Consider the following 12,351-nt stretch of genomic DNA (forward strand, 5'->3'; position numbering starts at 1 on the left):
CATTTCATTTCATTTCATTTCCCTGAAAGCTTGAAGCGGTCCCTTAGCCATTTTACGCCATAGTCATAAGTGGGTTAGTTTTGCTCTATTAGATTATATCAAGACATTTGAATCAATTATTTTGTTATTCTATTATTATAGGGAGGATCTTATAATTAGACTCCGAAAAAAAAAATCTGAATATGTTTGTAATAAAGCTCCTCTCATATCTAACAGCCACTCACTCATTTCTCCACCGTCTTTATTTAACTTGGTGTGAATTCGTCTTCGGCCTGCAGCAGCTAATTTTACCTCTCTTTGTTGTGCTTCTGGGATCATGAGAAAAGGTGTTTAAAAAAAAAACAACAAATTTTGTTATGCATCAGGCTAAGGTTCTTTTTGCAAATTGTCAGTCTATTTAAGGGCACAATGGCCCTTAAATAGACTTATTGCTCTGTCCAAGCTCATTTTTCATAAATCACCAATTTAAACATCAGAACTTTATTTAAAGCCACTTATGCCTCATTTACGCCTACATACTGACTAAGACTGTACCACTTTTTTGTTCTGCTGCGACAGAGACTTGCTAAGCTTTTGGAGATGGCCATGGAGAGACACACCGTTGAGCTGAAGACCCTGGAGAGGTACGGTCACACATGCAAAAACAACTGTGACATGATGCACACATCAAGAAGGCTTTGCTGAGTCCCTCTGAGTCTAATCTTTATCCCGAGGCTTCAGTGCGACTCTGACTGTGTGTGCATGTGTCATCTGAGGTGAAAAACTTGACATTTGGCAAAGAGAATACATCGAATGCTGAATGAATCACCTCAGCAGGCGGGTCTTCCAATGTCCTTGGCTGGCTTATGGTGTTAGGTGTCTGTTGTCCAAAGTCCCCAGTGGGCAGATGGTTAGTTCAGGACAGTTATAATCCAACAGGTGTTTAAACAACAGCGGGGAAGCAAAAGCAACTCCGATAAGGTCACACCAGAAACAGTCAGACCTGCAACTTTTGCTTAAAGATTGATTGTTCAAAAAGTTACGTTTTTTTTTTACATTCTTTATTATTTTTTTTCTTTTTATCCATAGTGAAGCCAAAGAAAAGAAGAAAGCTCTGAAATGTTCCTCCACAGAGAAGTCAAAGTAAGTTCATTGTCTTAATTGCTTTTTCTTTTTCTTCATAGTTTATTAGTTTTGCCATGTGAAAATGAAAGGAAATGAGAATTTAAGCAATAACAAACAACTCACTCCTAGAAACTGGATTATTTATATAAAGTGCAGTTTCTTTTTTATTGCGAAGGTAATCTCTTTTAATTTATCCTCATTTAGGCTGAAAAGGGCCATGAGCACCGAGATGCTGGACGAGACCAGTCAGTCTGATGCTGCTGTAAGTAATCAGCTGTAGTTTTAATAGTTTTACTGTAAATACATTGTAATATGTACACTAATCTGCCATTTTGTTAGGCACATCATGCTAGTACTGCATTTGACACCCATTTATCTTCAGAAATGACCTTATTTCGTTGTGGAATATATTCAACGAGGTGTTAAATGTATACATGGACCAGAAATCTTAGAGATTTTGGTTCATGTTGACATGATGATTTCACATCGTTGATGCAGATTTTCTTGACTGCACATCCATGATGTAAATCTAAAAGGTGCTCCATAAGTACAGATGCTTAATCTGTACTAAATGCCCAAAGGGGGCAAAGAAAACAAGCCCTACAGCATTACACCACCATCGCTGTACTTTTTCTAATTTTCCCAATTTGGGACAAACCTTTTGGTTTACTACACCTTCGGTAAGGTTGAAGCACTCCAGTCTAAGACCTTGTTTGATGTTTGGACTATTAAACATCTAAAATAACTATTTTCTGCTCATTTATACTAGTGCATTGAACATATTATTATTTTCAAATTTGTGACTATGAAGTGCTTGCATATTTGAATCAAACGTGGAAGAATTTTTACCCGAGGCATGCTAAAGCAAACATGTTCACATCCCGTACACCCACATGTTGCTTTCAGGAACACATGTACACATTTCTGACCCGTAAGTACTCCCACACACAAAAGAATCTGTGTATCTTGTCAAACCACAGTAAGACCTTAGTCTCTAGCGCGCTGACAGACTCTTTTCACCTTTTGAATAAAGTGCAGCAGACCCCAACCATAGGTCAGGCTTGCCCATTACTCAGAAGCTACTCAAAAGGAACGAGTTAATGCATGTGTGGTCAATGAGTCACTCAGCTCTGCTCTTGTTCCCCTGTCAGCTCATCAGGATTTAGATCTGATGCATCTGGGTTAATGGCCAGGCCCTTTTACTGGGCGCTGCAACACTTGACTCAATCTGTAGCGCAGAAGAAAACCCTCGCTCACCCTCCCACACCTTCTGGTCGCATTGCAGAAGGTGTGGTTGATCAAGCTGATCAACATAATCAGGATTTATCCATTAATTACCACGACTGTTTACATCACTGTCGCTCGTTCTAATCAGCAGTGGCACAGTATTGAGTGCTGGAGTGCAAGGGGTGAGCAATCTTACTGAGCAGGACTGAACCGGCGACTTAACTGCATCGATTCTCTCTCTCAGGTTGCATTCCATGGGGATGTGTACATACGCTCTCAGGAAGAAACATGAGCAGATAAACTACTTACAGACAAAACAACTAATCTGTACATCCCTCACACTTCATACACAGACATACTCAAACCTCTTTATGAAAACCACAAATCAATGGAAGATGTTTTGTGCTTTGCTGTGTTACAGTCTGCAGACTTCAGCCCGCAACAAGAGGCTCTGATGAAAAAACAAGCTGCTACCCTGGAGGAAGTCAAGGGAATGACTAATCAGGTACACACACTGACAGGATTTTTCACAGAACAATGAAACTGAACAAGGGATGACTACTTCCTTTCAGAAAAGTATTCGTGCCTCATTAAGTTTTTTTTCAGATTTTATCATGCTACAAGCACAAGCTTCTATTTTATTAGAATTTTATGTTCTAGAACAACACCTATAATATGAATTAGGAAGAAGAAACTCAAGAAAGGAACCGAAGAACAGACTGAATTTTTTGCTCATTCTTACTGAGAAAATACTCCAAACTCAGTCGCATTGGATAGATACTGTCAGTGGACATCAACTGACTGTTCATGCAACAGGTTTCGTGTTGAGTTTAGGTTTGGACTGGCCGGGTATTATAAATATACTGTGGTCTAATCTCTGGTTGTGTGTTTTGGGTTGCTCATCCAGGCTCAAATCTGTTTAATGTGAAACCTGACAGCCCCCTTAAGTTAAATTTGAATTATTTTAATGACTTAATGATATGCCATAATGAATCTTTTACACAGAACGTACATTATGAAGTTTTTAATGTTGAACTTATAGTTGTAAATTCTCCTGACTATTTCTAAGCTTGTTAGCACTGATTTAACTCAGGTTGTGTCTTGGTGTTATTTAGTTTTTGTTTTGAGTTTAACATTTTTTTTACAGTGTTGTAGCCTAGGGTTCTAAAAACACTTGCATTACTTCTGATTTTATGACAAATACCTCAGATTTTAATTTCATTTTATTTACTTCACAATAATTTCTTATTTTGTGTTGATAAAAATCCTCATAAAAGGAAGTGGTGTCTGTGGTTGCTATGGGAACATGTAGAAATACTCAAAAGGTATGAATACTTTTTCAATACTTTCAGGTGACTTCTGAAGGAAATTGTCTGCAATGAATTTTATTTAGGGGTATCAGTGTGTAGGGACCCCATACATGTGCAACCACACTACTTAGATATATATTTCTTAATAAAACAAATAATCCATGTAGCTGAAATACATTTCATCATTGCCTAAAGTTCACCCACAGTTTAAACACCTACCATAAATTGTGTGCTTTTACCGACGGATCCCAATGGTTCCTTAAGAGATCCCTAAAATTTGCTATTAGTAATCTCTATTTAGTGCTTCTAGTGAATGTGTCAGTGTGACACATCCAGAATAAGTGACAAAATAGAAACAGCTGAACAAGCTCCCACAGCTGCAAATGATGTCAAACCTCTTCTTGTTGCAATGGTTCCCTTTGAATCAGAGGAATGTTGGCAGCTAATGTTGAGAAAAGAGGTGCGAGATTTTTTAGACATTGACGTGTAAAGGCCAGATGGACGGTGGGTCTCATAACATCAGTGTTAGCCTACAAATGTAGGCTAACACTGATGTTATGAGAAGCGGTGGGTGGAAGTGAAAGTGCAAACAAACAAAGGGAGGAAAAGGGAGCACTCAGTGAGAGTTTATCCTTTTATTACAACTGGTTTATTTTTCATTTTAATGGAGTCAAAAATCTTTTTAAAATCAGTTCCTGATACATTTTTATTACCATTATCAATGCTAAAAAAAAGGACTGTAGCAACTTGAATCTGACATGGGATTTAAAAATGTCTCAGAAGAATTTGAGACATTCCACTGCAGAGAGAATAGCCGATATGTCCCGGTCTCACAATGCAAACAAATAAGGCTATGCTAAAAGAAGTCTCCAATAACTCTGAAATGTCATTACAGAACCTACGGCAAACTTTTGCTTCTGTTTATATGGAAATGCATCCCTCTAAAAATAAGTAATAAATGAAGCTTAAATTTCATGGGCGATATACAAAGAGCAAAGGCAAGCAGGTAAAAATAAAGTTTGCCAGAGTGAATATTGTTAAAGGCCAAGACTTTTGCAATATTGTTGTTTGCACAGTTCAGAGGCTGCTTGAGGAAAATGTGAAAACACCTGTCGAAAAAAACAAAGCTTATCTGCTAAATAAAGGACAGTCTGGTTGATTTTTTATTTTTTTTTTTAAGAACTGATTTAAAACATCCACGCTGGCTCATCTCAGGCTAACTTTAGTCCCCCAGTTTAAATTTACACTAACTGAAGAGGCAAAAATCATTTATTTCTGCAGATATTATTTTACCAGTGCAGAACATTTTAGCACAACCTCATGTCAAGGTCTTGAACTATTCTTTTAATGCAATTTAATAATCACTGTTTGGTGAATGTGTTTGCAGCTAATCCAGGAGGCTCTGAAAGAGCATGCTCAGAAAACGAGGTCCCTGTCTGCAGAGGTGAGGAATGCTGTCAACGTCTGCGTCGGGGCACACTTCCCAGAATACGTCGATGAAGACGGAGACAAAAAGCCTCCGTGTGAGAGCTTCTATGGAAATGTCTTTGTAGGCTAGATGCACTACTCTCTGCTTTTTGCCACTTATGTCATCGGTCTGTAATGTAACCTAAAACTGGAACATTGCTGTAAAGTAGACGAGGATTGCTAGCCAAGCTCAGAGTGAATTTAAGATATTAGATGTGATATTTGTAGCAGGAGTGTCTTTTAGGAAGTTAAGAGGCAGTAATGTCCTCTTGTCTGTATTTTATGCCAGAGGTAGATTGTTTTGAATTTCTTCCTTTCTTTTGACTTTAGAGATTACAGTGAAAGATCTGTTCCAATAAAACATACAAAAGGGCTGCAATTTCAGTCTCCTTTCGACAAGGAAATGTAGCATTTAAAGTAGTTTAGAACTGTCTGCAGGTTGAGTGCCTCCCTTTGTCACTGTTGATTTTACATGTGTGATTTCACTTACTGCTGGAAGATTACAGACAGTTTTGAAGGAGGAATCTCCCATAAAGCCTTTACATTTGCTTGTGCAAACCCCAACACATCGGAGGTTCACTTCGCATATTTTACAATTGTGGTTTGCAACAGAGTTTTTAATTATTTCTGCTAACTAGTTAGAAAAAAAGTTTATGAAAAAGTGCAAAATGCTATCAGAAAAGAAGGTCTTTATCCATTTTAAATGAAAACAGTTCAATATTTAAGTTACCATGTAATAGCAGTTTTTTTTTTTAAATTTATTTGAGGATTTAAGTATTTGAAGAACTTGTAAGTAAGATGAAATATTTGGCACCTAACTAAAAAAATAATTTATTGATTAGACCATCTTCTAATTGATCTACAATGTTGTAAATCCTTTTATTTTATTGGAGCTAAGGCGGCTTGTGCAAATGTGACAAAGTTAAGCAGAAATTAATTCATCATTTTAAAAGTAACATTTGCGTCAGTGGCACAAATAAGATCAATTTCTGTTTTCTGAACGTTTCCTGATTTACTTTGCAATGACTCTGGGTGATTATATAGTTGCAATAAATGTTACTTTTCCTGCTCTCTGAATTAATAAACATATATTTTCACTCAGTGCATTTTTTGGCTTTATTTGCACATATTAAATTCAGAGAAATATACACAGTGTACTAATTATCAGAACTAGCGGGTTCGAATCTGGTTTGGAAATAACCAGAATGAAATTTTAGATAGCACAGATGACAGTAATGAGGTAATGCCAGACACATCCAGAATACAGATCACTGATAAAATCCTTACATCAGTGCTACATACTACATAATAATGTCCAAATCAAGCTCAAAACGGGGGATTCTTTTTTTCTTTTTTTTTAACCAGACCACAAAAATCATGAACTATTACAATGCAAAAAGTTTAGCTTTTCAGATTTAACTTTTTATACATTTATCTTTGAGTAAAATTAAATTTTCCCTCTGAAATAATGCCATTTATTCACATAAAATTGTGCTTTAAATAACAATAGAAAAACACTTTTCTGGGCTTGAATGATGTTGCATGTGGCTCTCAGGCCAAAATTATACAGAGTTCAGCATTATGCTTTTCGAAATAAGGATTATAACAGCATTGCTATGTATTGTTTTAATGAAGCAGTTAAAACATTTTCCAACTACCTCTTTAGGCGGAGTTGCTTTCTTATATTTCTAGCAGCCATACAGTATTAAGTGGCATTTTCCTGGAAATCTAAGGTGTACTTCAGAGTAAGCCTTGTCACTCTGTACACACACACACACACACACACATACTTGACGCCGATTTCAAACACTCCTGCACCATCCACAGCCATGTTTCTCACCAACCAACAAACAAAAAACAAGATAAATTCTAACCTACATGATATGTTTAGGAAAGAAAAAAAATCACAATAATCAATTAGGTTTATCTAAAATAAAGCCCTCTCCAGCCCCTGCATGTCTAACACAGATTGTGACAGCTTGGGAGGAAGACCAATTCATTAATATGTAATTATGAGTCATATTTATGCGAAATAGCATTTTATTTAGACCGCATGTGGGAAACAACACCCCCTTGCAATTCTGACTGTTCTGTGTGGTTTGACTGATTCCCTCTGTCTTGAAAGTTTTATAGATGAATAAACTGCAGAAAAAGAAAATTTGGAATTACTTATGCCCTTATGTGGTCCTGAAATGGTAGATGTAGTGCGGAATCAGGTGTGCATTTTCAAGCTACACATATTTACACTCTGAACAACAGATAACTGCTATCTGTACTCATAAGGTCGTCTCAATCAGAAATAGAAATCTGTGGATTCATGGTCCACAAAGTCCGTTCACTTGAGACTGAAGACTCAAGGTTTTGTCTGTTTCTTTCTCCCTAAGTTTGTAGGTGCATTCGGAACATTAGGGCTCGACTGACTCGCAGTAACACATAATTACAATGTTTTATTTTTTTCCTCTCCAACAAATGCAAGATCAGTGAATCAGTGGATCAAGTGCCGCAATAAAAGCCACGAGGATTACAGCGAATGCAGGTAAAAACCTCTCAAACACAGAGACACGTTCCAGCTTAATGTCAGCTCCGCTAACAGTGCATCTGTCTCTAAGTGAGAGGCACTTGTTTCCACTCGCATGCATGCATTCATTACTGAGCCGAAAGTTTGTTTGTTTTTTCTGACAAACTATCTACAAAATTTTTTCCATTTAGTTTCTTTCAGTTTTTTTTGTCTTCTGTCGCTCCTTTCTTCTGAAGTAAATAACATGAATGATTTTTTTCTTTCTTTTTTTTAAAGGCGGAACGGGACAAATCACCAGGGAAAAACATCTTGTGCTCGAGAATCCTGCCACCTCATGCGCAGCACAGATGAACGGTTTGGAGTGTGAGTCCAGTCAGCCCTGAATCACTCTGGCTGATCTTACATAAGGCAAACACACGTCGGGTGACTGTCTCCTTCAAGCTGGAGAGGAACGGCCCGTGATCTTTATCCATCTTGATTGGAAGGAAGTCCAAAAAAATGAGGAAAACACCTCAACACAAACAGTGTTACTCGGTGGAGTTTTCTACACAGATTCTAGCAGATGTCAAAAAATTATAGTTCCTTGCATTATTAACTCTATCCTGTTGCATTACAACTAGAAACATACAAACACATGAACTGAGAAACCTAGAGAAATACGGGGGAGCTGCAGAGAACACCAATTTATATATTTTCATCAAACAGCTGGCTTGATGAAAAAAGTGATTAAATTAAACATAGAACAACTTCCAATTCAAGTTGTTTGAGCTTAAGCTATGTTGCAAAAAAGTTGTCAAAAAATTCCAGCCTTTTCATGTGAAAAGTTGTAACATAAAATCCAGATAAGAAACATTTAGTGGTTTTAACTTGACAAATGAGTGAGAAGAGCAAAAGCAACCCTTTATTATTTTTTTTTTGTTCTTATGGTCTGTGTTTAGTTATTCCACTGAGATCAAAAATATGCAACCAAAACCTGTGAAGAAAAGAATTAGAACACTCAGCTACTGTGAACATGCAAACTGCAAATCTAAAACAATACTTCTATAATAAGCTTTGAGTTGTAAAATAATCTGACGCATGGCCAAGCTATATATCTCGGACTGCTGTTTCCTGTCCGAGGAAGCTGACGCAGCCCACAGTCATGTTCCAGAATCATGGCTCGAAGTGGATGCCATCCTGAATGAATACTAAGTACCCACACCACCCACATAAACACCACCTGCTGAGGCTTCGCTGTCACAGCCTGCATCAGTCTGTTGATAATTTTTTTGTCCCTTCCAAGATAACAAGAAATGTCAGTCAGACTTTCAGACATGATTTGAATTTCATTTTAGAAGCTTCTCCTTTCTGGGCTGTCCTGTAATCCTGCTAAAAAAAAAAAAATCATAATCATGCTGTTGACGAGTGCTCCCTGCTCTTCCCGTCTTTTCGGTGACACGAGAGGCTGTGAGAGGTGCCGTCACCTTCTCACGGATGCAAATCTTCACATTTATGGTGGTTACACTTAAAAACACAGGCATGTGCTCCCACGCACTTCACAGTAATGACAGAAAGGCTCGCTAATGGCAAAAGGATCAATTTTCAAACTTCTTTGGTCCTTTTTTAAAAGTGTGTGTGTGTGCATGTGTGTGTTGTCTAGCTGTTGTTGTTATAATTAGACTATTTTGTTGCATAATAATGTCTTCATGGTTCTTACCTCTCTTGGATTAGAAGCATCTGTGTAACCATTAGTTTAAACGACAGAGACACAAGAGAGGCATCAAGAGACCGCCAGCTGTCTTCACAGTTATATAATCGTAACGATGCTTGACTTGAGGTGCTGTTATCGTGCATACAGTCAATTTCTGCAGTATTGTTTTTTAGTTTGTGGTATAGGTTCCTGTACCACAAATAAGTGCCAAATAACAATCTTAATTTGAATAATTAAAAATATTTGTACTTGTTAAAAATAAATTTTTGGAATCAGACATCTGGGAATACACAGATGATGTATTATAGGGAGAATACTTACTAGGTTGTTTATTTGGTGTGTAAATTCAACTCATATTATGACAATACATTTAAAAATATCAAGATGCATACATTTGGTCTACTGAAATAAAGAAAATTTGAATCGCCAAAACAAAAACACAATTTTTAGAAAAACAAATAGAAAAGTATTTTGTTTCACCTTCTATTTTTAAATCAAACGTTTGGTGTAGCCTGTTCAAACAAACCCACAAACTTCAGATTTTAGGAGAAAAGTCTTCATTTCAAGCAAATTCTAACAGTGTTTAAATGAAAAACCTGCAAGTTAGTAAATGATTTGGTTCTTTTTGATAAAATGTCTAACGTTTCCTTGTAAATCTCTTTAATTTCTAATGATAATTACATTGTTTTTAAAGGCTCTGAATTCAAATATTTTTGTTCTTTAAATATGTCTTGTATCGTGGTTTTTCATGATCAGGTGCACTGAAATGTTGCCACTGGAGATTCAAGGATTTCTCATCAAAGCGACATAATATAATATGATATAAAGATATAAAGTTGATTTTACATAACACCCCACTTTAAGAAACTCTTTGATACAGCGACAAATATAAATTTGGACTTATGCAGGACATGAATGTAATTTAAAGATAATGTTGCTGTTTTCTTGCCTTTTTATGTTTTTTTTTCTTCATGCGTTTAATAGTTACTTATTTGATGTGCCATTCGACCTTATTTCACGGCATTTAATTTATGGATTAATTTGTTACGAATGCTTTGAATGCGTGGAGTACTTGGCTTGCTACAAACATCTGCTGTGAATTTGTTGTGAGTGAAATACTCACAGAGAAAAACATAGACATAGTTGGTGCTCATTTTTCTTGCTGTAAGTGGAGCAAATGACTCAGTAAGGTCTAGTTGAATCCTGCAACCTCTACAAGGACTCTCCGCTTGACAGTGAACAATGACAAAAGACAAGCACATGTGCAAAAACACTCTGTTCATATTAAAAATGAAATTACTTTGACAAAAATAGACAAACTATTTTTTTTTTTAAAAAGCCAGCTGTCTACATGCTTTAGTCTTACACTGACATGTCAGTGATGTCAATCCACACACGTGCCTCTTGGCAAGGACATGAAAAGGCACGTCTGCTAAAAATATTCCTGTCAAAGTGTGAAAAAATAAAGCAAAACTACTTCTAAATATTATTTTGAGACATGTTCGGACGCATTCAGTTTATGATAAAATTAGTAAAAAGTAAAAATAAAAATCATAATGAAAATAAAATATTAAACAACTTTTTAAGATCATTACAAAATAAAAACAGAAAAACAATCTTTGAAATGACAGTAGAGGTGTATGGACACATTCGATATAACGTTTTATGCTTCACAGCAGAGCAGCTGGAGTTTTACACCCACCATGTCAAGACGACATGCATTTCATATGAAGCACTTAAGGCTTGCTGAGTCACCAAGTGGCTCCTTTAAAAAAAAAAAAAAATAACAGACATATTGAGAGTTCATTAAAAAAAAGACACTTTTTTTGCTGTTCCTCTGCTCACTGAGCAACGTGAGTGGCTGAGCATGTGGGAGCGAGAACAGATTCGGCCTCGAGGCCATTAGGTCATCCAAGAAGAAGTGAAGTTCCTCCAGGGAGCTGCAGAGTGGGCTGCCATTCCCACATTTGTGTCTTGAGGTGAAGACTTTCTGATATTGTCTCGCTCCACTGTTCATGTGGCTGTGTGTTCATAGTCATTGTGAGGTGGAGGAAAGTGGAAAAAAAAGTGAAATCATTGCATGTTTAACGTCAAACATATCTGGTTGCTTTCTTACTTGAGGTGATAAGATGACAGACTACAATGCTGGTATCTGAGCTTCCGTTTTAAACGAAACATGGAGTCTAATATCGTCTTAAAGCCTGCATGCACTTGTTCCTCAGTTTATTTCCTCCACTTCGAAGAAGCCGGAGCAGTGTCATTTGCTGCTTCCACCGTGACAGTGCAGCACACATTTACTCCAGGTGCGTCTGAGTGTTGCCCATCTCTGCTCGCTGTTGACACAAAACAAATACATTGGTTGTCCATTTGTTCAATTTATTGAGCTGTCAGATTGCAAGCGGGCCTACGAGACCACAAATAGCTCCTGTCAGGCAGGAGATGGAGAGGGAGCTCTGCTGCGCTTCATCTCTTCCTCATCACTGCAGGGAAGGAGTTTCCATCAGACCTGAGAGATTAAAGGGAGCTACAAGTGGCTCTTTGGAAAGAGGGCTGAGGCAAAATGTGTTGTGGATAAGGATTGACTTTTATTACTTGACACCTTGTCACTGCAGGACCTTGTAGCAGGAATGGGAGAGTCGAACTGAGTTAGATCATTAATCAAGGTAACATCCAGAAGGTTTTCACGATAGCTTGAAGGTTTCTAGCGGACAGTAGATAATTATTTCTCTCATTGGACCTGGGGCGAACGACATCGTTTATCAATGTCTGGATACATTTTATCTGTAAATCTAAAAGAAAAGGGACAATAACAGAAATGCAACAAGTGCATAAACTGTTAATATTTCTGAACCAATACCGGGGAACGGTCTGGGATTCAGATTACTTTTGTTGAATCAGAGTTGGAGGTCCTGACTGTACTTTTGCAATATTTATTCTGTTAAGTACCTGCCACTATTATGATTCTCTTATGGATGTTTAGCTCTTTGAGATTGTTAAATGCAAAGTGTATTAAAAACAAATATATATATATATAT

At 37.1% G+C, this 12,351-nt stretch overlaps 1 protein-coding gene across 1 annotated transcript in view; it reads left to right on the forward strand.

Moving 5' to 3' along the window:
- plcb2 (phospholipase C, beta 2) overlaps window positions 1–6,209 on the forward strand; it is a 26,542-nt gene extending 20,333 nt beyond the window's left edge. Inside the window, exons 28-32 of the mRNA XM_015040328.1 lie at window positions 559–623; window positions 1,069–1,122; window positions 1,309–1,366; window positions 2,753–2,836; window positions 5,029–6,209. Coding sequence (XP_014895814.1) covers window positions 559–623; window positions 1,069–1,122; window positions 1,309–1,366; window positions 2,753–2,836; window positions 5,029–5,199 — 432 coding nt within the window. The 3' untranslated portion in view covers window positions 5,200–6,209. The remainder of the gene's footprint in view (window positions 1–558; window positions 624–1,068; window positions 1,123–1,308; window positions 1,367–2,752; window positions 2,837–5,028) is intronic.
- The last annotated feature ends 6,142 nt before the right edge of the window (window positions 6,210–12,351 follow it).

The sequence above is a fragment of the Poecilia latipinna genome, unplaced genomic scaffold (assembly GCF_001443285.1).
Source record: "Poecilia latipinna isolate Pla-1442-1.1 unplaced genomic scaffold, P_latipinna-1.0 Scaffold504, whole genome shotgun sequence".
Lineage (NCBI taxonomy): Eukaryota > Metazoa > Chordata > Actinopteri > Cyprinodontiformes > Poeciliidae > Poecilia > Poecilia latipinna.